Source organism: Carcharhinus amblyrhynchos, chromosome 6 (assembly GCF_965287045.1).
Source record: "Carcharhinus amblyrhynchos chromosome 6, sCarAmb.v2.hapA, whole genome shotgun sequence".
Taxonomy (NCBI): Eukaryota; Metazoa; Chordata; class Chondrichthyes; order Carcharhiniformes; family Carcharhinidae; genus Carcharhinus; species Carcharhinus amblyrhynchos.
In genome coordinates, this window is record NC_137329.1 from 123626575 (window position 1) to 123648873 (window position 22299).

Sequence of the window (22299 nt, forward strand, 5' to 3'; positions counted from 1 at the left end):
ATTAAGGGTTATGGGGAGAGGGCGGGAAAGTGGAACTGAGCCACGACAGATCAGCCATGATCTTATTGAATGGCGGGGCAGGCTCGAAGGGCTAGATGGCCTACTCCTGCTCCTATTTCTTATGTTCTTATGTAACCTGCATGGACTCTCCAACAAGAGTATCTTACCCAGGCCCACACCCTACTCTATCCCTGCAACACTGCACAGTTAGCATTGCCAACACACCTAACCAGCACTTCTATGGACTGAGAGAGGAAACCAGAGCCACAGGAGGAAGCCCACGCAAACACGGGGAGAACGTGCAAATCATTGAATCACATAATACCTACAGTGCAGAAGGAGCTAGTCAGCTCACTGAGCCTACACCGACAACAATCCCACCCAGGCCCTATACCCGTAGCCCCACATATTCACCCGACTAATCTCCCTGACAGTAAAGAGCAATTTAGCATGGCCAATCAGCCTAACCTGCACATTTTTGGACAATGGGAGGAAACCGGAGCATCCAGAGCACACCCACACAGACACGGGGAGAACATACAAACTCCACAGAGACAGCGACCCATGCTGGGAATCGAGTGTGGGTCCCTGGCGTCGTGAGGCAGCAGTGCTAACCACCGTGCGGCACTGCAAATGCCACATAGTCAGTCACCCAAGGCCAGAACTGAACCTGGGTCCCTGGCGCTGCAAGGCAGCAGTGCTAACCAGTGCTCAGGGATAATTCCCCGATTCAAAATTACCCTCCGTTAAAAAGTAACTTTGTATTTCAAGCTCAGAAATGATTAAACCGGCTGCTAGTTAAAGTATTTGTTATTTTAACAAATGCTGAGCCAAATTGGCATACCTGCCAGGCAAGTATATACAGAAATGTTGAGCATTTAGTTATTAGTACCATCTCCAGTCTACCCTGGACTTGCAGGTAAATTAAAATATTTATACCATTGTTAGTCATCAATACAAAGTTCAACTGATGAAAAGTTTAAGAACATAAGAAATAGCAGGAGTAGGCCATCCAGCCCCTCGAGCCTGCCCCGCCATTCAATAAGATCATGGCTGATCTGTCGTGGCTCAGTTCCACATTCCCGTCCTCTCCCCATAACCCTTAATCCCCTTGCCTATCAAAAACCTATCAACCCGCATCTTAAAAATATTTAGCGAGGCAGCCTCCACCACTTCAATGGGCAGAGAATTCCAGAGATTCACCACCCTTTGAGTGAAGAAGTTCCTCCTCAACTCCGTTCTAAACCGCCCCCCCTTTATCTTGAGGCTGTGCCCTCTAGTCCTCCTGTCCTTTCTGAGCGGGAAGAGCCTCTCCACCTCTATCCTATCCATCCCAGTCATCATCTTATATGTCTCAATGAGATCTCCCCTCACAAGCCTAGTTTATTCAGCCTCTCCTTATAGTTCAACCTCCTCAACTCCGGTATCAGCCTAGTAAACCTCCTCTGCACTCCCTCCAAGGCCAAAATATCCTTGCGTAAGTGCGGCAACCAAAACTGCACACAGTACTCCAGCTGCGGCCTCACCAGTGCCCTATAAAGCTGCAGCAAGACCTCCCTACTTTTATATTCAATCCCCCTCTCAATGAAGGCCAGCATCCCATTTGCCTTCCTGACCACCTGCTGCACCTGCAGGCTGGGTTTTTGCGACTCATGCACAAGGACCCCGAGGTCCCTCTGCACCGTCACATGCTGCAGTTTTTCACCATGTAAGTAATAGTCCTTCCTACCAAAGTGGACCACCTCACATTTGCCAACATTAAATTCCATTTGCCAGTTCCTGGCCCATTCGCCCAGCCTATCTAGATCCTTCTGCAGACTTTCCACACCCTCTGCACAATTTGCCGTTCCACCAATCTTGGTGTCATCAGCAAATTTCGACACCATACACTCGGTTCCCTCCTCCAGATCATCTATATAAATGGTAAATAGCTGAGGCCCCAGCACCGACCCCTGGGGCACTCCACTAGTCACCATCCACCAATCCGAATAGCACCCACTGACCCCCACTCTCTGCCTCCCATTTGACAGCCAATCCTCCATCCACACTAACACCCCACCCCCAACTCCATGCCCCCGACCTTCTGTAATAACCTCTTTTGAGGCACCTTGTCAAACGCCTTCTGAAAATCTAGAAAGACCACATCCACCGGCTCTCCTCTATCCACCGCCCTAGACACATCCTCATAGAACTCCAATAAATTCGTCAGACACGACTTCCCCTTAACAAAACCGTGCTGCGTCTGCTCAATCAAACAATTCTCCTCAAGATGCCTCGCTATTTTCTCCTTGATCACGGATTCTAACATTTTACCTACAACAGACGTTAAACTAACCGGCCTATAATTCCCTGCCTTTTGCCTGCCACCCTTCTTAAACAACAGCGTAACATTAGCCGTTTTCCAATCTTCCGGCACTTCCCCGGAATCCAGCGACGTTTGGAAAATAATCACCAAGGCATCCACTATAACCTCCGCCATTTCTTTCAGAACCCTTGGATGCATTCCATCCAGTCCTGGGGACTTGTCCACAATCAGTCCCTCCAGTCTGTCGAGCACTGCCTCTCTAGTAACAATAATGTCATTCAGGCCCTCCACTCCTACCATCTTTCCATTGCTAACACCCGGCAAATTATTCACCTTCTCCTCCGTGAAGACCGAAACAAAAAAGTTATTCAAAGCCTCAGCCATTTCCCATCCCGTACCACTAAGTCCCCCCCTCTCATCCTCTAAGGGTCCAACGTTCACCCTAGCCAGCCTCTTTTTTATATATTTATAAAAACTCTTGCTATCCTTTTTTATATTAAGCGCTAGCCCAGCTTCATTGTTTATCCTACCCTTCTTTATCAACTTCTTTGTCAATCTTTGTTGACATTTGTTGACATTTAAACCTCTGTGCCCATCATTATTTTATAGACACCTACAAGATCACCCCTGTCTTCTGCGCTGCAGAGAAAAAAGAAATAATGATGTATTTGTTGCATTATACATTATTTTCCTCATTGTAATGAGTTAGCTTCTGTGCAGAGATAATTTACAAACACTGTGTACAGTTCTGGTCACCCTATTAATAGAAAGGATATTATTAAACTAGAAACAGTACAGAAAAGATTTACTTGGATGCTACCGGGACTTGATGGTTTGAGTAATAAGGAGGGGCTGGATAGACTGGGGCTTTTTTCTCTGCAGCGCAGAAGACTGAGGGGTGATCTTGTAGGTGTCTATAATGATGGGCACAGATCAGTTCAATAGTCAATATCCTTTCCCAAAGGTAGGGGAGTGTAAAACTAGGGCATAGGTTTAAGGTGAGAGGGGAGAGATATAGAAGTGTCCAGAGGGACAATTTTTTCACAGAGGATGGTGAGTGTCTGGAACAAGCTGCAGAGGTAGTAGAAGAGGCGGGTACAATTTTGTCTTTTAAAAAGCATTCAGACACTTATATGGGTAAGATGGGTATAGAGGGATATGGTCCAAATGCAGGCAATTTGGACTAGTTTAGCGGTTTAAAAAGAGTGACATGGACAAGTTGGGCTGAAGGATCTTGTTTCCATGTTGTAAACCTCTATGACACTGCTAGCATTGAAGTGATTTGATTCCCAACCACAACCAGACCTTTCTCTAGGGTAAATTTAATCACTCATCGCTGAATATATTGAAATGAATGCCTTGTGCCATTCACCTGTATGTGCTTCATGTTCTCAAAGAAGTCCGCCTCTGGATCAGGGTCTGTCAGCTGTACCAGGTCCTGGAACTCCGGCCTTTCAGGGAATGCACGGATTAAACAGCAAAGGAGTGTTGTGTATTCTTGTTGAACATTCTGCGATAAATCAAACAAAAATAGAAAAATACAATCAGATAAAGTGAATTAAGCACATCTATGATGTAATACAATCAAGGTGCATCCATGTAGGAACAGCAGGAGGCCAATCGGCCCCTCAAGCCTGTTCCATCATTCTGTGAGATCACAACTCATATGCATCAATCTTGGTCTATTCACCTTGGCTCCATGAACCTTTACTATAAATCTCAGATCAATGTGATCAAGAAAATGTTTGTTTTTTAAACATTAATTCATCCGCGGACATTGTTGGAAAGGCTCGCATTTATTGCCCACCCTTAAATGCCCTCGAGAGATGGTGATGCGCTACCTTCTGGAATACAACTGAATGGTTCGCTAGGCCATTTCAGAGGACAGTTAATGACTATCAATCAGTGATTCCCCATGAACTTTGGGGTTATCATAGCCAGTATTTGTTGCCCATCCCTAATTGCCCTTGAACTGTGAGATTTATTGGACAGTTTCATAGGGCAGTTAAGAGAAAACCACATTACTGTGGGTCTGGAGGCACATGTAGGCCAGACTGGGTAAGGACGGCAGATTCCCCTCCCTAAAGCACATTAGTCAATCAGGTGGGTTTTCACAATGCTCCAGTGGTTTCATGATCTCTGCTATTGATACGAGCTTTTTAATTCCACATACATTTAATGAATTGGATTTAAATTCATTCACTGTCGCTGGGTCAAATGCTGGAATTTCCCCCTAACAGCACTGTGGGTATAACTACGCTATACGGACTGCAGCGGTTCAGGAACGCGGCTCACTACGACCTTCTCAAGGGCAATAAGGGGTGGGTAATGAATGCTGGCCCAGCCAGCAATGCCCACATCCCAACAACAGATAATTTAAAAACAAAAGCCCTCCAGGCATTTTATCTAAATCGAGGTTTGCGTCCAATTAGACAGCAAGCTGGGTTAAGCATCATCTTCAGAGTTTACAAACTGTGCAGTAAATTGCTCAGCACCCACACAGGGCTGTCAGAGAGCACTATCACCAGGTTTGGCAATCTGTGCACGCTACCCCTGAGCAATAAGACATATGGCTTTGATACACTGAGCAAATTCACATCACAGTAACCCACCAAGCAAAACACAACAGGCTCATTACGAGTGCCTGGAGGTGACACTGGCTCCCTCGGTCTCCCCACCATTCTGCAACAACAAAGTTTCCACTTTCAGACTATCTTAGTCTGTCTGAATGCCAAGGCAAATTTGGACAGCTCCACGGTGTAACCCTTGCAGCACTCCCGAGTGAGTATACTCTTTGGCGAAGCCCTATCTGTGTTTTTCACGTGTTAACGATCTGTCAACGGTGGGTGTGAGCCCACCTCTGGTGCTGCCCAGATCAATCCTCAGTGTCCTGGAGGGCTGAAAACAAGAGTCGCCCCAAAAAATATTTCTCGGCTAATTCTGTGTTCTGAAAGTCTCAACCCCTTCAAAGTGTAATTAAAAATAAGGTGCAATTTTTCCATTGGTCGGAGGAATCTAAAAGATGGGGGGCACAGTCTCAGGATAAGGAGTCAGTCATTTAGGACTTTTTTTTATTCATTTATGGGAGATGGGCTTCACTGACTGGGCCAACATTTATTGCCCATTCCTAGTTGCCCGAGGGCAGTTGAGAGTCAACCACATTGAACATAAGAACATAAGAAATAGGAGCAGGAGTAGGCCATCTAGCCCTTCGAGCCTGCCCCGCCATTCAATAAGATCATGGCTGATCTGTTGTGGCTCAGTTCCACTTTCCCGTCCTCTCCCCATAACCCTTAATCCCCTCTCTTATCAAGAACCCATCAACCCGCTTCTTAAAAATATTTAGCGAGGCAGCCTCCACCACTTCAACGGGCAGAGAATTCCAGAGATTCACCACCCTTTGAGTGAAGAAGTTCCTCCTCAACTCCGTTCTAAACCGCCTCCCCTTTATCTTGAGGCTGTGCCCCCTAGTCCTACTGTCTTTTTTGAGCAGGAAGAGTCTCTCCACCTCTATCCTATCCATCCCATTCATCATCTTATACGTCTCAATGAGATCTCCCCTCATTCTTCTAAACTCTAGCGAGTACAAGCCTAGTTTATTCAGCCTCTCCTCATAGCTCAATCCCCTCAACTCCGGTATCAGCCTAGTAAACCTCCTCTGCACTCCCTCCAAGGCCAAAATATCCTTGCGCAGGTGCGGCGCCCAAAACTGCACACAGTACTCCAGCTGCGGCCTCACCAATACCCTATACAGCTGCAGCAAGACCTCCCTACTTTTATATTCAATCCCCTTCGCTATGAAGGCCAGCATCCCATTCACCTTCCTGACCACCTGCTGCACCTGCAAGCATTGCTGTGGCTCTGGAGTCACATGTAGGCCAGACCAGGTAAGGACGGCAGATTTCCTTCCCTAAAGGACATTAGTCAACCAAATGGGTTTCTCCAATAACTGACAACGGTTTCATGGTCATCAGTAGACTTTTAATTCCAGGTTTGAATTGAATTCAAATTTCACAATCTGCCATGGCGGTATTCGAACCCGAGTCCCCAGAACATTAACTGAGTTTCTGGATTAATAATCTAGTGATAATGCCACTAGGCCATCGTCTCCCCTGTTCAGGTGCATACATGTGAACTACCATATGAATTAGGAGCAGGAGTAGGCCACTTGGCCCCTCAAGCCTGTTCCACCTTGCAGTAAGGCTGATTGACTGAACCTCAACTCCACATTTCTACCCACCTCTGATAACTTTTCAGCCCCTTGTTACTACATAGATACCACACAGAGAAATGACTTCACTTAAAGAGCTGTGAATCTTTAGGATTCTCTCTGGCAGAGGGCTGTGAATGCTCCATCTTGGAATATATTTAGAGCTGGGATGAACAGATTTGTGGCCTCTCGGGGAACTAAGGGAGATGGGGAGCAGCTGGGAAAATGGAGTTAATGCCCAAGATCAGCCATGATTGTATGGAATGATGGAGCAGTCTCGATGGGCTGAATGGTCTAATCCTGCTCTTACTACTTACGTTCTTATTTAAGACTCAAGTATCAATATTTATAGCGATGTGGCTACTCCTGGCGTTTGGCCATCCATCATTTTTTACCATGATGTTTTATCTAAGGCAGTGATAGGCTAACTTGCCTGGTGAGTGGGCTGCATGAGTGGCCCTCCATCAAGATTGAAATCGAGATTGGCCGTGGTTAGTAAACATTCAGTAAGATTGAATACATTAAACACACGCCGAACATATCACAGACCAACAGAAAATACTTCCCAATTGGATAATGTGGAACGTGGCAACCTGCACGTGGTCAACAATCAAGAAGATGTCTCATAGGCCTCACTTAGAACCCAGATGGGCTGTGTGTGGCCCTTCTGGGGCTACAGGTTGTCCACCACTGGTCTAATGTGTCATGACCTGAAGGTCATGATATTGAGATGCGGGTGTTGGACTGGGGTGGGCACAGTAAGAAGTCTCACAACACCAGGTTAAAGTCCAACAGGTTTATTTGAAATCAAGAGCTTTTGGAGCTTCATCAGATAATGAAGGAGCAGCACTCAGAAAGCTCATGATTCCAAGTAAACCTGTTGGACTTCAACCTGGTGTTGTGAGACTTCTTACTGTACTCATCAGTGGTGCAGTGATGGAGCACATCAGCAACCGAGGTCATACACCTCCTACTCGGCGTATCCCAACCTCACCTCATTCTGTGACTGCAGGCAGCTCCTCAAGGCCCCCAGCAGAGTGCGGGAGATCACGTCCCTGTATTCTTCCATTGAGCAGTCAACTGAAGCCACTTTTTGAACAACTGCACTCAGGCAAAGTGTCGCATTGTCACTTAGAGTCATCTCACCCAGCTGAAAGTAAAATGAAAGGACAAAAAGTGTCATCCACCTGACTGAAGCATTAGGGTCCGCAGACCAGAACCCCAAGATTTACTATTGAGCCAGACTAGACTCAACAATTTTTCTACTTGGCATAAATGTGAAGAAAGGATACTTCCTTCCAGGAGTAATTCCACTGAAAAATTAGGGATCTTTATAGTAAAATAACCTTTATTTAATAGCACTGTTTAAATAGAATTCAAACAAATGAAGCAACTTAGTATTAACAGTTGAACAATATTTAAAAATTTAATTTCTAACTTATCATTTTTTCAGTTCCAGTTGAGCAACATTTCTCTTACAGACTTAAATGTCACTTTAAATACAGTTAGCAACCATATACACACACACTTGCTGTAATGAGTGAGACAGTCTTGAAGTTTTCAGAAAGGGATAGAGTTCCAGAATCCTTCTGACTTCAATCAAACTTCAACAACAAATTTAACAGCTTTCTGCAAAAGCTTTTTCTCTCTGCTGCAGATCCAGGATGCATCACCACATGACCCTGTCAATCACTCTAATCAAAAATCCCAGGGGAACTTAATAAGCAAAGGGTCACAAATTCTACTCAACCATATGCAAGGCTAAAATGAGTAATTATTCAACACCTGAGTTGCATTTTCCCAGACATACTGACTGCCTGTAGAATAAAGCTGACATTTTAAACATTCCCCTTAAAGACTAAAAAGATATATATACACACAAATCAATTGTTCTACTATCGGCAGGGTAAAGTTGGGCAAAAATATCCAAGTCACGCAGAAACAAGGTGAACAGGGCGGAGCAGTGGCACGAGGTTCGTGTTGGGCACTTTAGATGGTCTGTGCTATGGAGCAAGGTAATTGGCGTTTACAAGCGTTTCCAACTATAATATCCCAACTCACTGAGTCAATCTGATTTTCCAGTCCTTTTAACAGCTCTGTTTATGCTAACTTGGTAAACTAGGATCAATATCATTTCTAAAATCGAACTCTTGAACACGAGGAAGGATGTTTTTGCTCTTGAGGGAGTACAGTGAAGGTTTATGAGGCTGATTCTGGGGATGCGGGGCTGATGTATGAGGAGAGATTGACCAGTTTAGGATTGTTTTTGCTAGAGTTCAGATGAATGAGGGGGAATCTCATACAGATTTATAAAATTCTAACAGGACTAGACAGGGTAGATGCAGGAAGGATGTTCCCAATGGTGGGGGGAGTCCAGAACCAGAGGTCACAGTCTGAGGATTTGGGGTAGACCATTTAGGCCAGAGATGAGGAGACATTTCTTCACCCAAAGAGTGGTGAGCCTGTGGAATTCATTACCACAGGAAGCGGTTGATGCCAAAACATTGAATGTATTCATGAGGCAGCTGGATATAACACTTGGGGTGAACGGGATCAAAGGTTATGGGGAGAAAGCAGGATTAGGATATTGAGTTGGGTGATCTGCCATGATTGTGATGAATGGCGGAGCAGGTTTGAAGGGCCAAATGGCCTTCTCCTGCTCCTATCTTCTATATTTCTATATGGTACCTTTGTGAATGAATTTTCAAACCATGACTTGTACGCTGCTGAAACAGCAAGTTACATTTATATGGAGCCATTACCATAACAATGTCCAAAGGCCCAATCTCGCAGGGTACAAAACATGTCACTGAGCTTCATTAGGAGATATTAGCTCAAATCACCCAACACAGCTTGGAGGTAGGCTTTAAGGAGTGCCTTAGAGGAGGAAAGAGAGGCTCAGGGAGGGAATTCCAGAGTTCTGGTCCCAGACTACTGAAGTGACAGCTGTTGATGGCGAAGCGATTAAAATAGGGGCTGTTCAGGAGGCCAGAATTAGATTAGTGCAGAAGTCTCGGAGGACTGTGAGACTGGAGGAGATTATAGAAACGGGAAGGGTATATAGAAGAGGAGATTATAGAAACAGTGAGGGTGGGGAGGAAAGCTAGGCCTGGGGAACAAGAACTAAACTAACACTTGGAGGTATTGCATTCCAGACTACAGAAACATTGATCTACATAAAGCCTCCCACCGGTTTGAAGAATTCCCATTATCTAGTTTCATGAACTGAGGCCTGCGTGTAAACATGTGCTGGGAGAGCCTGTACAAACCTGAATGGAGTAGAAACAGTTGTGCATGACTGGAATCAGATACACTACATCCACCTCGCTCATCTCCTTGATGGTGTTAGTCGCCAGTTGGAATGCAGACAGGCGAACATCGAAATCAATGTCATCCAGGTGCTGTCGGTCAAAAGCATTTAACTAAGAAGAGAAAAAAGTGATTCGGGTCAGGAGTGGGAAACATTAGTCCACCAATGTAAGCTTTGCAAAGTTTGAGGAATATTTAATGGGGTTGGGAGTTACAGATAGTTCTGTGGCTTGGTAGGTATAGACGTGATCGGCGCAACTTGTGGGCCGAAGGGCCCGCTTGTGCTGTCGTGTTCTACGTCCTATTTCACCGTACCTTTGTGACGATTTCCACAACGTTCTGTAGACTGTTATCCAGATCTGCCAAGGTCTTTGAAAAAAGAAACAGGGAAAAGAAAATTACGAAATATTTAACACTTTTAAATTTAACAAAATATTGATTCTTGTTGCCAAATCAGATTCAGTGCAATTTAAAATGCAGTGCAACTTGAATAGGGCACTTGCTCACTCGAGCTTGTTCTGCCATTTAACTCATAGAATCCCTACTGCGCAGAAAGAAAAGGCCATTCAGAGTCTGCAGACTCAATGGGTCGAGTGGTCTTTTCTGCACTGCAGGGATTCTATGTTTGATAAATGAGCAAGTTTCCTAACAGGTTTCCAAGCCAACTGATGACCTTTCAGTCAGCAGTCTAAATCGCTGCTTCCTCACGTGCATCATTTGGAATTAGTGCGTCTTCTATGCGGCTGCCAATTTTCGATGCACTTCAGGCTGTATTTTTACAGAAGGCATCATCAACACCGACGTTAATTAGTTGTGTTCCACACAGTTGTCGAGTCGGAGCCTGAATAAAGTCCGGAACAAAGCAAAGCAGGAAGCCCGGCACTCGTTAATCACGTTCCCGGATCAGATCCAGAGCACAGACTGCGGATCAACGGGAAGTGGAGTGCTGCGGAATTCTGTTACAAAGAAAAGTTGGTCATTGAACCCTCGTGTCCGTTCTCCCAGAAACACTGGCAAGAGCTGAACACCAGGGCTTCAGGTGCTTTATTTTCCTCATCTGTGAAATCAGACCCCGGCTAACAAACAATCTGTGACCTTTTGGCTGTGTTTCATCTATTCACTCGTTGTTACCAGACAAAACAAAATCAATGATAATCCGTCTCAATTTACACATGAAGCTGAATGACATGACAACAGTTTCACAAAAGACCTAACCTCGTCACAACCTAATAAAACATTGCTGACAACCCGGAAGCACCTGTACACTCACCGTCAACACTGGCTCAAGAGAAAATCCACGGTCAGAGGATTCATATTACTCCGAGTGGGAACAGCCATGTTTATTGTGACTCGACTTAGATTAGGGGAGGGGGAAAATACAGTGCAGAACAGTCAAGTAATTACATAAAAATAAGATTAGATGGCGGGGCGGGGGGGGGGGGGGTGCGAGAGAGAGAGAGACAGAGAGAGAGAGAGGGGGAGAGACAGAGAGAGAGAGGGAGAGAGACAGAGAGGGAGAGTGAGAGAGACAACGGGAAACAAAGTGGGACAGCACCTCCAACAATACAGCACTCCCCTCTCAGCACTGCATCGGAGTCTGAACTCTGGGCTCATATCCCTGGAGTGGGATACTAATCCCTGATCTGCTGGTTCAGGAGCAAGTACCCAACCCACTGAGCCATAGTTGGTGTATCAATAGTTAGAAAATGCAGACACGATTAGATAAGCAGAGAAGGCGTTTGATAAGGTGCCGCACAAAAGGTTGTTACAGAAGGTTAGGGGGCATGGAGTTGGGGGTAAGGTGTTAGCGTGGATTGAGGATTGGCTGTCAAATAGGAAGCAGAGAGTTGGTATCAATGGGTGCTATTCGGATTGGCGGTTGGTAACTAGTGGAGTGCCCCAGGGATCGGTGCTGGGGCCTCAGCTATTTACCATTTATATAGATGATCTGGAGGAGGGAGCTGAGCGTAGGGTGTCGAAATTTGCTGATGACACAAAGATAAGTGGAAAAGCAAATGGTGCGGAGGGTGTAGAAAGTCTGCAGAGAGATCTAGATAGGCTAAGCGAGTGGGCGAGGACCTGGCAGATGGAATACAATGTTGGCAAGTATGAGGTTATCCACTTTGGCAGGAATAATAGTAGGAGGGATTACCATTTAAAGGGCAAAAAACTGCAGCATGCTACGGTGCAGAGGGACCTCGGGGTCCTTGTGCATGAGTTGCAAAAACCCAGCCTACAGGTGCAGCAGGTGGTCAGGAAGGCAAATGGGATGCTGGCCTTCATCGCGAGGGGGATTGAATATAAAAGTAGGGAGGTCTGGCTGCAACTGTACAGGGCACTGGTGAGGCCGCAGCTGGAGTACTGTGTGCAGTTTTGGTCGCCGCACTTGCGCAAGGATATTTTGGCCTTGGAGGGAGTGCAGAGGAGGTTTACTAGGCTGATGCCGGAGTTGAGGGGGTTGAACTATGAAGAGAGGCTGATTAGACTGGGCTTGTACTCGTTGGAGTTTAGAAGGATGAGGGGAGATCTTATTGAGACGTATAACATGAAGAAGGGGATGGATAGGATAGAGGTTGAGAGGTTCTTCCTGCTCAGAAAGGACAGCAGGACTAGAGGGCACAGCCTCAAGTTTGGGGGGGGGGGTGGGGGGCAGTTTAGAACAGAGTTGAGGAGGAACTTCTTCACTCAAAGGGTGGTGAATCTCTGGAATTCTCTGCCCGTTGAAGTGGCGGAGGCTGCCTCGCTAAATATATTTAAGATGCGGGTGGATAGGTTTTTGGTAGGCAAGGGGATTAAGGGTTACGGGGAGAAAGCGGGAAAGTGGAACTGAGCCACTTCAGATCAGCCATGATCTTATTGAATGGCGGGGCAGGCTCGAGGGACTAGATGGCCCACTCCTGCTCCTATTTCTTATGTTCTTATCAGATATACAAAGCAATCTTTTCTTCAAAAATATTAGTGGAAAAACCATTTGGTAACATTGGTCCTTTGGAGGACGAGAAGGGGGACATCATAACTGCAAATGAGGAAATGGCTGAGGCATTGAACAGGTATTTTGTGTCGGACTTCACAGTGGAAGACACAAATAACATGCCAAAAATTGATGACAGGAAGGCTATGGCAATGAGAACCTAGAAACTATCATTATCACGAAAGAGGTAGTGTTGGGCAAGTTAATGGGGCTAAAGATAGACAAGTCTCCTGGCTCCTGGGAGGACATCCCAGGGTCTGAAGAGAGATGGGGGGAGAAATAGCAAATGAACTAGTGGCAATTTACCAAAATTCACTGGGCTCTGGGGTGGTTCCGCAGATTGGAAAACAGCAAATATGACGCCACTGTTTAAAAAAGGAAGTAGGCGAAAGACGAGTAACTATAGGCCGGTTAGTATAACTTCTGAACTGGGGAAAATGCTTGAATCTACCATCAAGGAAGAAATAGCGAGACATCTGGATCTAATTGTCCCATTGGGAAGATGCAGCATGGGTTCATGAAGGGCAGGTCATGTTTGACTAATCTGGTGGAATTCTCTGAGAACATTACATGCGCAATGGACAATGGGGAACCTGTGGATGTGGTGTATCTGGATTTCCAGATGGCATTTGTCAAGGTGCCGCAAGACTGCTACATAAGATAAAGGTGCACAGTGTTACGGGTAATGTATTAGCGTGGATAGAGGATTGGTTAACTAACAGAAAACAAATCGTGTGGATAAATGGGTGTTTCTCAGGCTGGCGATCTGTGACTAGTGGTGTGCCTCAGCCATCAGTGTTGGGACTGCAATTGTTTAAGATTTGCATAGATGATTTTGAATTGGGGACCAAGTGTAGTGTAAAAAATTGCAGCATGCTGCTGTGCAGAGGGACCTGGGTGTCCTTGTGCAGGAATCTCAAGGAGTTGGTTTGCAGGTGCAGCAGGTAATTAAGCAGCAAATGGAATTTTGTCCTTCATTGCTAGAGGGATGGCGTTTAAAAACAGTGAGGTTATTTTGCAGCTGTTTAAGGTGCTGGTGAGGCCACACCTGAAGTACTGTGTACAGTTTTGGTCTCCTTACTTGAGAAAGGATATACTGGCACTGGAGGGGGTGCAGAGGAGGTTCACTAGGCTGATTCCAGAGTTGAGAGGGTTGGCTTATGAGGAGAGACTGAGTCGACTGGGGGTATACTCATTGGAATTCAGAAGAATGAGGAGAGATTTTATAGAAAAATACAAGATTATGAAGGGAAGAGATAAGGTAGGAGGAGGGAAGTTGTTTCCACTGGCTGGTGAAACTACAACGAGGGGGCATAGCCTCAAAATAAGGGGAAGCAGATTTAGGACTGAATTGAGGAGGAATTTCACACAAAGGGTTGTGAATCTGTGGAAATCCCTGTCCAGTGAAGCAGTTGAGGCCACTTCATTGAATGTTTTTAAGGCAAGGACAGATACACTTTTGAACAGTAAAGGGATTAAAGGTTATGGTGAACGGGCGGGTAAGTGGAGCTGAGTCCACAAAAAGGTCAGCTATGTTCTTATTGAATGGCAGAGCAGGCTTATGGGGCCAGATGGCCAACTCCTGCTCCTAGTTCTTATGTTCCACAATTGCCCAACAACTTCAACTGAGTTAGCTGCTCGAATACTGTACCTGAAAGACTGAACAGAGTGTCTGGCGGGAAAGCTTGTTCTGAATGACAGAGAAGAGGGCACCCAAAGGTTTAACAAAGTCAAACGGGGTTGAGCAGCGCTTCAGGAGGTTCTGAATGGTTTGCAGAATGTCGATCTCCGTGTCCTGTAGGAGTTACAGACAACGATGAGACGGTCAGTTGGTATTACAGAACACAGGCATCGCTGAAAAGACAGACACGTTGCTGGAGATATTCTACCTTGCAGTCAATGACAAATTTCAAACAATCATAACCACCCATACTACAGGAGGAACAACTGGTTGGCAGGCTGACTCTGATTGGCCAAGATGTTAGCCCAGAGAAAGCAATGGGGAAAACCATAGGCTCCCAAAATTTCTGGTGATTCAAAAGGTGAAATGTTTGAACGTATTCTTTTTGTTTGCATTTCCCTTGGCACAGTACGGACGTTTGCAAAACTCAGAACAAAAGGTCTACTGTTACACGTGATTCTGCAATTGGTTACCACTTGTGGAACAATTCAGAGTGCGCTAATAGTTACATTCACAGCCGATTTAAAATAATCTGTCACAATGGGATATACTCAGGTGACATATATTCATACAGAGGGACCCTTCCTCTGCAAGCAAAAGTCAAATTATTCAAGAGTCGTGGCTTGTTCTGAATTACCCAGGAACGACTTTGTTCCCCGTCGCTTTCTCCGTGGCAACGTGTCAGCCACTAAGAGTCAACTTGCCAACCAATCAGCACCCTTTTCACCTGAAGCATTAAGTTGTTGCGATGGTTCTGAAACTTGGCATTCTTGTGTTTGTCTTGATAAATACAAGATGGAAAGCTTCAGAAACACATCTCTGGTGTTCAGTATGGCAGAATGATGAGACACTAAAATGTATTTCATTTACAGTAGGATGGGAAGACTGCAACACCTCGCAATTTTATAGTGCTCCCGCTAAATCAACCCAAAAAGCTTCCAGGAGCGATTGACTATCGGACAAAATCACATTCAAATGTTCACCATCAGTAGCTGGTCTAGAACTAATGATTTGCCAGTGCAGCAGTGAGGATTTTCAATCATAGAAAGCCTACAGTACAGAAAGAGGCCATTTGGCCCATCGAATCTGCACCGACCACAATCCCACCCATTCCCTATCCCCATGTCCCTACCTATTTTATCCACTAATCCCTCTAACCTATACATCTCAGGACACCAAGGGGCAATTCTAGCATGGCCAATCAACCTAACCCACACATCTTTCGAACTGTGGGAGGAAACAGGAGCACCCAGAGGAAACCCACGCAGACACAGGGAGAATGTGCAAACACCTCACAGACTAATGGTTAACATTATTTCGTCATCAGGAAACTGGACGAGTTCTAGAAATCCAGCCATTCCAAATTATTTGCAAATCTCTCCAACAATTTTTTTTATTGATTGTGGGACATGGACTTTGCTGGCTGACCAGCATTTATTGCCCATTGCGAGTTGCCCTTGGAGGGCAGTTGAGAGTCAACCACATTGCTGTGGTTTTGGAGTCAATATGTAGGTTAGACCAGGTAAGAATGGCAGATTTCCTTCCCTAAAATACACTAGTGAACCGAATGGGTTTTTCCGACAATTTTATTGAATTCAAATTCCACCATCTGCCATGAAGGGATTCGAACCCAGGTCCCCAGAACGTTAGCTGAGTTTCTGAATTAATCGCCCAGCGATAATACCACTAGGCCATCGCCTCCCCTAATTCAGAGAATGTGACAGCACGGGAGAAGACTAGTCAGCTCATCATGTCTGTGCCGGCTCTTTCGAAAGTGAATTAGTCCCACTCCCTGACTCTTTCCCCAGAGCCAGGCAAATCTTTCTATCAAGTATTCATCCAACTCCCAGTTGAATCTGCTTCCACCAGCCTCTTGGGCAGCACACCTCGATCACACCAACTCGCTGCGTAGCTTTGTTTCCAAATATTCATCCTCCATGGGGCTCATCTCAGAGCTCTGACCCCCAGTTACCAAAACACAGCAAAAGAGAAAGAATGAATGGTTTATTCTGAATCTCCTGCACCTCGCAGTCTCTGCCTCATCTGCGACGTTCCTCTTACACAGCCACAGAAATTCCTGAACAGAAAGGTGATTCACCCTCTCTCATTGTCCTGTCTGTCTTTCCACACACCCGCACCCTCCCCTCCAGCCCTACTCTCCCCCACCCCCCCTCCCCTCCATCACAACACTCCCTCCAGCCCCACCGCCCCTCCAACTCTCCCTCCAGCCCCACCAACTCTCCCTCCACCCCGACCCCAACTCTCCCTCCATACAAATGCATGGCAAAGAGTCCCTTACCTGTGATGTATTTGGTTTGTGGAAATAAGGCATCAAGAGACGGATCAGAACTGAACTCTGCTCCTTATCCTGTACAAACTTACTTATCCTGGGGGGAAAAAAAAAATCAACCGATGCAGATTATTTAGAAAAATCAACTTCTTGATATTAATCTGTGGCTGCAATGTAGCTGAATTATTCAGGGAATTATAGAATTTTACAGCACAAGAGGGGCCCTTCAGCCCATCATGTCTGCACGAGCCATCAAGCACCTATCCATTTTAATCCCATTTTCCAGCACTTAGTCCACACCCTTGTGTACTGTGGCATGTTCAGGGGCTTATCTAAATGCTGCTTAAATATTGTGAGGGTTCCGTCTCTCTGTCAGGCAGAGGGTTCCAGATTCCCACCACCCTCGGGTTAAAAAAAGTTTCTCCTCAAATCCTCTGTAAACCTTCCGCCCCTTGCCTTAATCACAGAATCCCTACAGTGCAGGAGGTGGCCATTCGGCCCATCGAGTCTGCCCCAACCACAATCCCAGCCAGGCCCTATCCCCACGCATCCATCCTCAGGCGCAATTTAGCGTGGCCAATCCACCTAACCCACACATTTCTGGAGTGTGGGAGGAAACCCACGCAGACACGAGGAGAACGTGCAGACCGCACACAGGCAGCAACCCAACCCGGGAATCAAACCCAGGTCCCTGGAACTGTGAGGCATTAGTGCTAACCGAGGATCAATTTAAAAAAACAACGAAGGAAATGGAATTAGTTAGAATTAGAATATAGAAAGGGTAAATTTGACAGGAAACTACCTTGAGAGAATGTTCAGATCTCTACCGACTTGATTGTGCACGCTCTTCGCCTTCATCAGTCTTCTACTTCCAACGGCCTTGTTGAGGTATTGCAGAATGGAGGAAATATGAGACAGAATAAGACGTATTCCCACGCTTGGACAGCCTACACATTAAAAAAAAAACAGAAAACACTTCATCAAAGAGGGTTTTAACCAAATGGATCCAGCAAATACCTCATTCATAAAGCAGTGCTCATCTGGGAAAAACCCCGAGAGTTAACGGTGAAGACGGGTTGAAGAGGGGAATGGGATCCGTAGGACTGCTATTACATTGCTGTTGGTGGAATCTTGCTGTGCACAAATTGTGACTCAAAAATATTTTACTGGTTTCACGTTACAAACAATTGCTTGTGAGATTCTAATGTCTGCTAGTCAGTCACACAGTTAGGCTGGCGCTGTGTCCAGAACCATCTACAAGAAGTATTTAAATAAGCACTTGAAACACCCACAGCGTACAAGGCTACATACCAAGTGCTGGAAAAAGGGATTTGAATAGACAGGTGGTTGATGGTTGTCTCAGACATGATGGGCCTCTCTCTGTGCGCTACGACTATGACACTACAGGAGCTAAACAAGCTTCCTCAGACAGCACCTTCCAAATTCATGACCGCTACCATCTAGAAGGACAAGGGCAGCAGATACCATGGGGTATCATCACCTGGAGGTTTCTCTCCAAGTCAACCCACCATCCTGATGTGGAAATATATCATCTAACGAAATCTGACATGTCCACTATGACTCTCACCAACTTTTACAGATGCATCATAGAAAGCATCCTTTCTGGTTGTATCACAGCTTGGTATGGCTCCTGCTCTGTCCAAGACCGCAAGAAATTACAAAGGGTCGTGAATGAAGCCCAATCCATCACGCAAACCAGCTTCCCATCCATTGACTCCATCTACACTTCCTACTGCCTCAGCAAAGCGGCCAGCATAATTAAGGACCCCACGCACCTCGGACATTCTCTCTTGCACCTTCTTCCATTGGGAAAGAGATACAAAACTCTGAGGTCACGTACCAACCAACTCAAGAGCAGCTTCTTCCCTGCTGCTGTCAGGCTTTTGAATGGACCTACCTCACACTAAGTTGATCTTTCTCTACACCCTAGCTGTGACTGTAACACTACATTCTGCACTCTCTCCTGTCCTTTTCTATGAATGGTACGCTTTGTCTGTATAGTGCGCAAGAAACTATACTTTTCACTGTATGCTAACACATGCGACAATAATAAATCAAATCAAATCACCATTCCATTTCTGTCACTGGGTCAAAATCCTGGAACTCCCTCCCTAACAGCACCAGGGGTGTACTAACACCACAGCCACTGCAGCGGATAAAGAAGGCAGCTCAACACCACCTTCTCAAGGGTAATTAGGGGTGGGCAATAAATGCTGGCCGAAAACAAAATCCACAGAAAGAGACTTCATTAACTTCAGACGTTCCCCTCCACTGTTACCAAGAAGGTTTTGCGCTTTGAATCATTTCAGAACAGGTAAGTAAAGGGCTAAATGACTCCAAGATTCCAACATTCTTGAACTCTTGACATTTGCTGTCCATTATGGAGTTACCGTGAGAAACTTATGGGGATTGGGGAAAGGGGGTGGCTGCCTCTTGAACCAATAGTGGACTGGATATAAGTGAATCCAGAGAGCGGCTAGCCTCCCCAGCCGGGTTTTCAATGACAATCTGATAAACTTTATGGTCACTTTTACCAAAACCTGTCCTTTGCTCCTAGATCTTAATTTATTTTTCACATTGAACTCCAGTTTTCATACAGCTCCGGTGGGATTTGAACTCTCGCTCTCTGGATTATTAGTCCAGCGGTGTAAACCACTAACTCGGATCAGAGCGATACAATGCTGGGGAAGGGCAGTACCTTCGGGAAAGTCAGAAGGTTCTGGAAAGGCCACGTCATTAACAGTCAGGGCACACATCTCCTCTGTTGGCGTGAAGTCAGGTGTGCTCAGCAGATTGCCAACAATGTCCATGATAATCGTCACCACGCGTTCCTTGATGTTCGGGCGCAACAGTAAGGCGAAGATGTTGGTCAGAACGTCAGACTCTGGGTGGTCGGGATGCTGTTTGCCGAACAGCGGGAAGTACCTGGAAAACACGTACAACAGGAACATCAGAACACACGCTGCAGAGTCGACAGCACACCAGGAGGAGGAGCTGCTGCCCAACTTTTCTCCATTAGATCCCTAAACTCCAAAACAACATTCAGAGAGGGACCAGAGATTAGATCGGAAAACCAGAGAGAACTGAATCACTACAGTGCAAAAGGAGGTCATTCAGCCCATCGGGTCTGCATCGACCACAATCCCACCCAAGCCCTATTCCCATAACTCTGTAGAATCCTCTGACACTAAGGGAGAATTTATCATGGCCAATCCCCCTAACCCGCACCTCTTTGGAGTGTAGCTGGAATTGAACCTGAGTCCTTGGCGCTGTGAGGCAGCAGTGACTGGATTCCCCCTTCCCTCCCAACTAAAATACAAAACATTAACCTGATAGAGTTACACAAAAATCACAAAAGGTTTTGAGAGTGCTGATATGATATTATTTATTTCATCAGCTGTTGGGGAACTACTCCGAGGATTCTCATTTAAAGAAACATTTCCACGAAGGGGCATGAAAACACAATGGGTTATTGAGCATTGCTAACTGATGTAGTGGTGACATCACTGGACTAGCAATCCCACGGCGCAAGCTTGTGCTGTGGCAACATCAGTTCAATTAGTAAGTATGGAACAGTGGTCAGCACTGCTGGCTCACAGCGCCAGGGACCTGGGTTCGATTCCCGGCTTGGGTCACTGTCCGTGTGCAGTTTGCATGTTCTCCCCGTGTCTGCGTGGGTTTCCTCCCACAGTCCGAAAAGATGTGATTAGTTGGGCTGACCATGTTAAATTGCCCCTCAGTGTCCCAGGATGTATAGGCGAGGGGGGATTAGCGAGGTAAATATGTTGGGTTACGGGAAAGGGCCCGGATGAGATGCTCTGTTGGAGAGTTGGTGCAGGCTCGATGGGCTGAATGGCCTCGTTCCGCACCATAGGGATTCTATGATGGTCATGAAACCATCGTTGATGTTTGGGTTCATTGATGTTTCTTCAGGGAAGGAAACCTGAGATCCTTACCCGGTCTGACCTACATGTGATTTCAGACGCACAGCAATGTGGTCGACTCTTAACTGCCCTCTGAAATGGTCAAGTGAGAAACTCACTTCAGTGGCAATCAGGGATAAGAACATAAGAAATAGGAGCAGGAGTAGGCCATCTAGCCCTTTGAGCCTGCCCCGCCATTCAATAAGATCATGGCTGATCTGTCGTGGCTCAGTTCCACATTCCCGCCCTCTCCCCATAACCCCTAATCCCCTCCTCTTATCAAAAACCCATCAACACGCGTCTTAAAAATATTTAGCGAGGCAGCCTCCACCACTTCAACGGGCAGAGAATTCCAGAGACTCACCACCCTTTGAGTGAAGAAGTTCCTCCTCAACTCCGTTCTAAACCGCCCCCCCCCCACCCTTTATCTTGAGGCTGTGCCCCCTAGTCCTACTGTCCTTTCTGAGCGGGAAGAGTCTCTCCACCTCTATCCTATCCATCCCATTCATCATCTTATACGTCTCAATGAGATCTCCCCTCATTCTTCTAAACTCTAACGAGTACAAGCCTAGTTTATTCAGCCTCTCCTCATAGCTCAACCCCCTCAACTCCGGCATCAGCCTAGTAAACCTCCTCTGCACTCCCTCCAAGGCCAAAATATCCTTGCGTAAGTACGGTGCCCAAAACTGCACACAGTACTCCAGCTGCGGCCTCACCAATGCCCTATACAGCCGCAGCAAGACCTCCCTACTTTTATATTCAATCCCCCTCGCTATGATGGGCAATAAGTTTACAAAAACCGTGCAACTAAACCAAGTGGACAATTTCCTTCCCCAACTCTGCATCTACAAGAGTGATGCACTTAAATTTTATTCATTCAAATAATCAGTGCGTGAATGTGATTCTGAAAATGCGTGTCTGTCTCCAATGTTACTGGCAGAGCCTCAAACAGCAAAATAATTGCCAAAACTGCAGCACGCCTTCCTGAAATGCAGATGACAAGTGAAGCAAAACACTGGTAGCCTCCGTTTGCACTCCAGCCAAGCTCCCAGCGAGCTTCTCCAACACCGTTTGCACTGCCAAGCAGGGTGGTGGAGGCGGACACGCTGGGATCATTTAAGACTTGTCACATGAGCAGACTGGGAATGGAGGGATACAAAAGAATGGTCTAGCTGGACCAGTGAGCAGCGCAGGCTTGGAGGACCGAAGGGCCTGTTTCCTGTGCTGTATTGTTCTTTGTTCTAACACTAAGCTAGGGGCATGGAATGATACAATTCAGAAAGAGGCCATTCGTTCCATTGTGCCTGTGCTGGCCCTTTGTTAGAGCTATACAATTAACGCTAGGTCCCTTGCCCTTTCCCCATGGCCCTGGATATTTTTACTAAGTTTTGCGGTGCAGTGGGTCACAAGCTCCAGGTTCAAGTCCCTCCCCGTGGAGGAATTTTAAAAATAAATGTTTCCATTACCTACTGACTGGTGGGACCTTCGGTCAATCTCAAACCAATGTGCTTTTAATTAGTTACTAACAAACACAAGCTTCAGCTTCAGGGACGGCAAGGTGACACAGTGGTTAGCACTACTACCTCACA

At 46.1% G+C, this 22299-nt stretch overlaps 1 protein-coding gene across 1 annotated transcript in view; it reads right to left on the bottom strand.

Annotated features, from left to right (window-relative positions):
- The window catches only part of utp20 (UTP20 small subunit processome component), a 139105-nt gene that overhangs the window by 53001 nt on the left and 63805 nt on the right, over positions 1–22299 (bottom strand). The window contains exons 30-37 of the mRNA XM_080191390.1: positions 19486–19712; positions 17569–17713; positions 16776–16863; positions 14447–14590; positions 10140–10193; positions 9785–9937; positions 7510–7665; positions 3678–3815 (exon numbers count right to left, since the gene is read on the bottom strand). Of these exons, the coding sequence (XP_080047516.1) occupies positions 3678–3815; positions 7510–7665; positions 9785–9937; positions 10140–10193; positions 14447–14590; positions 16776–16863; positions 17569–17713; positions 19486–19712 (1105 nt within the window). The remainder of the gene's footprint in view (positions 1–3677; positions 3816–7509; positions 7666–9784; positions 9938–10139; positions 10194–14446; positions 14591–16775; positions 16864–17568; positions 17714–19485; positions 19713–22299) is intronic.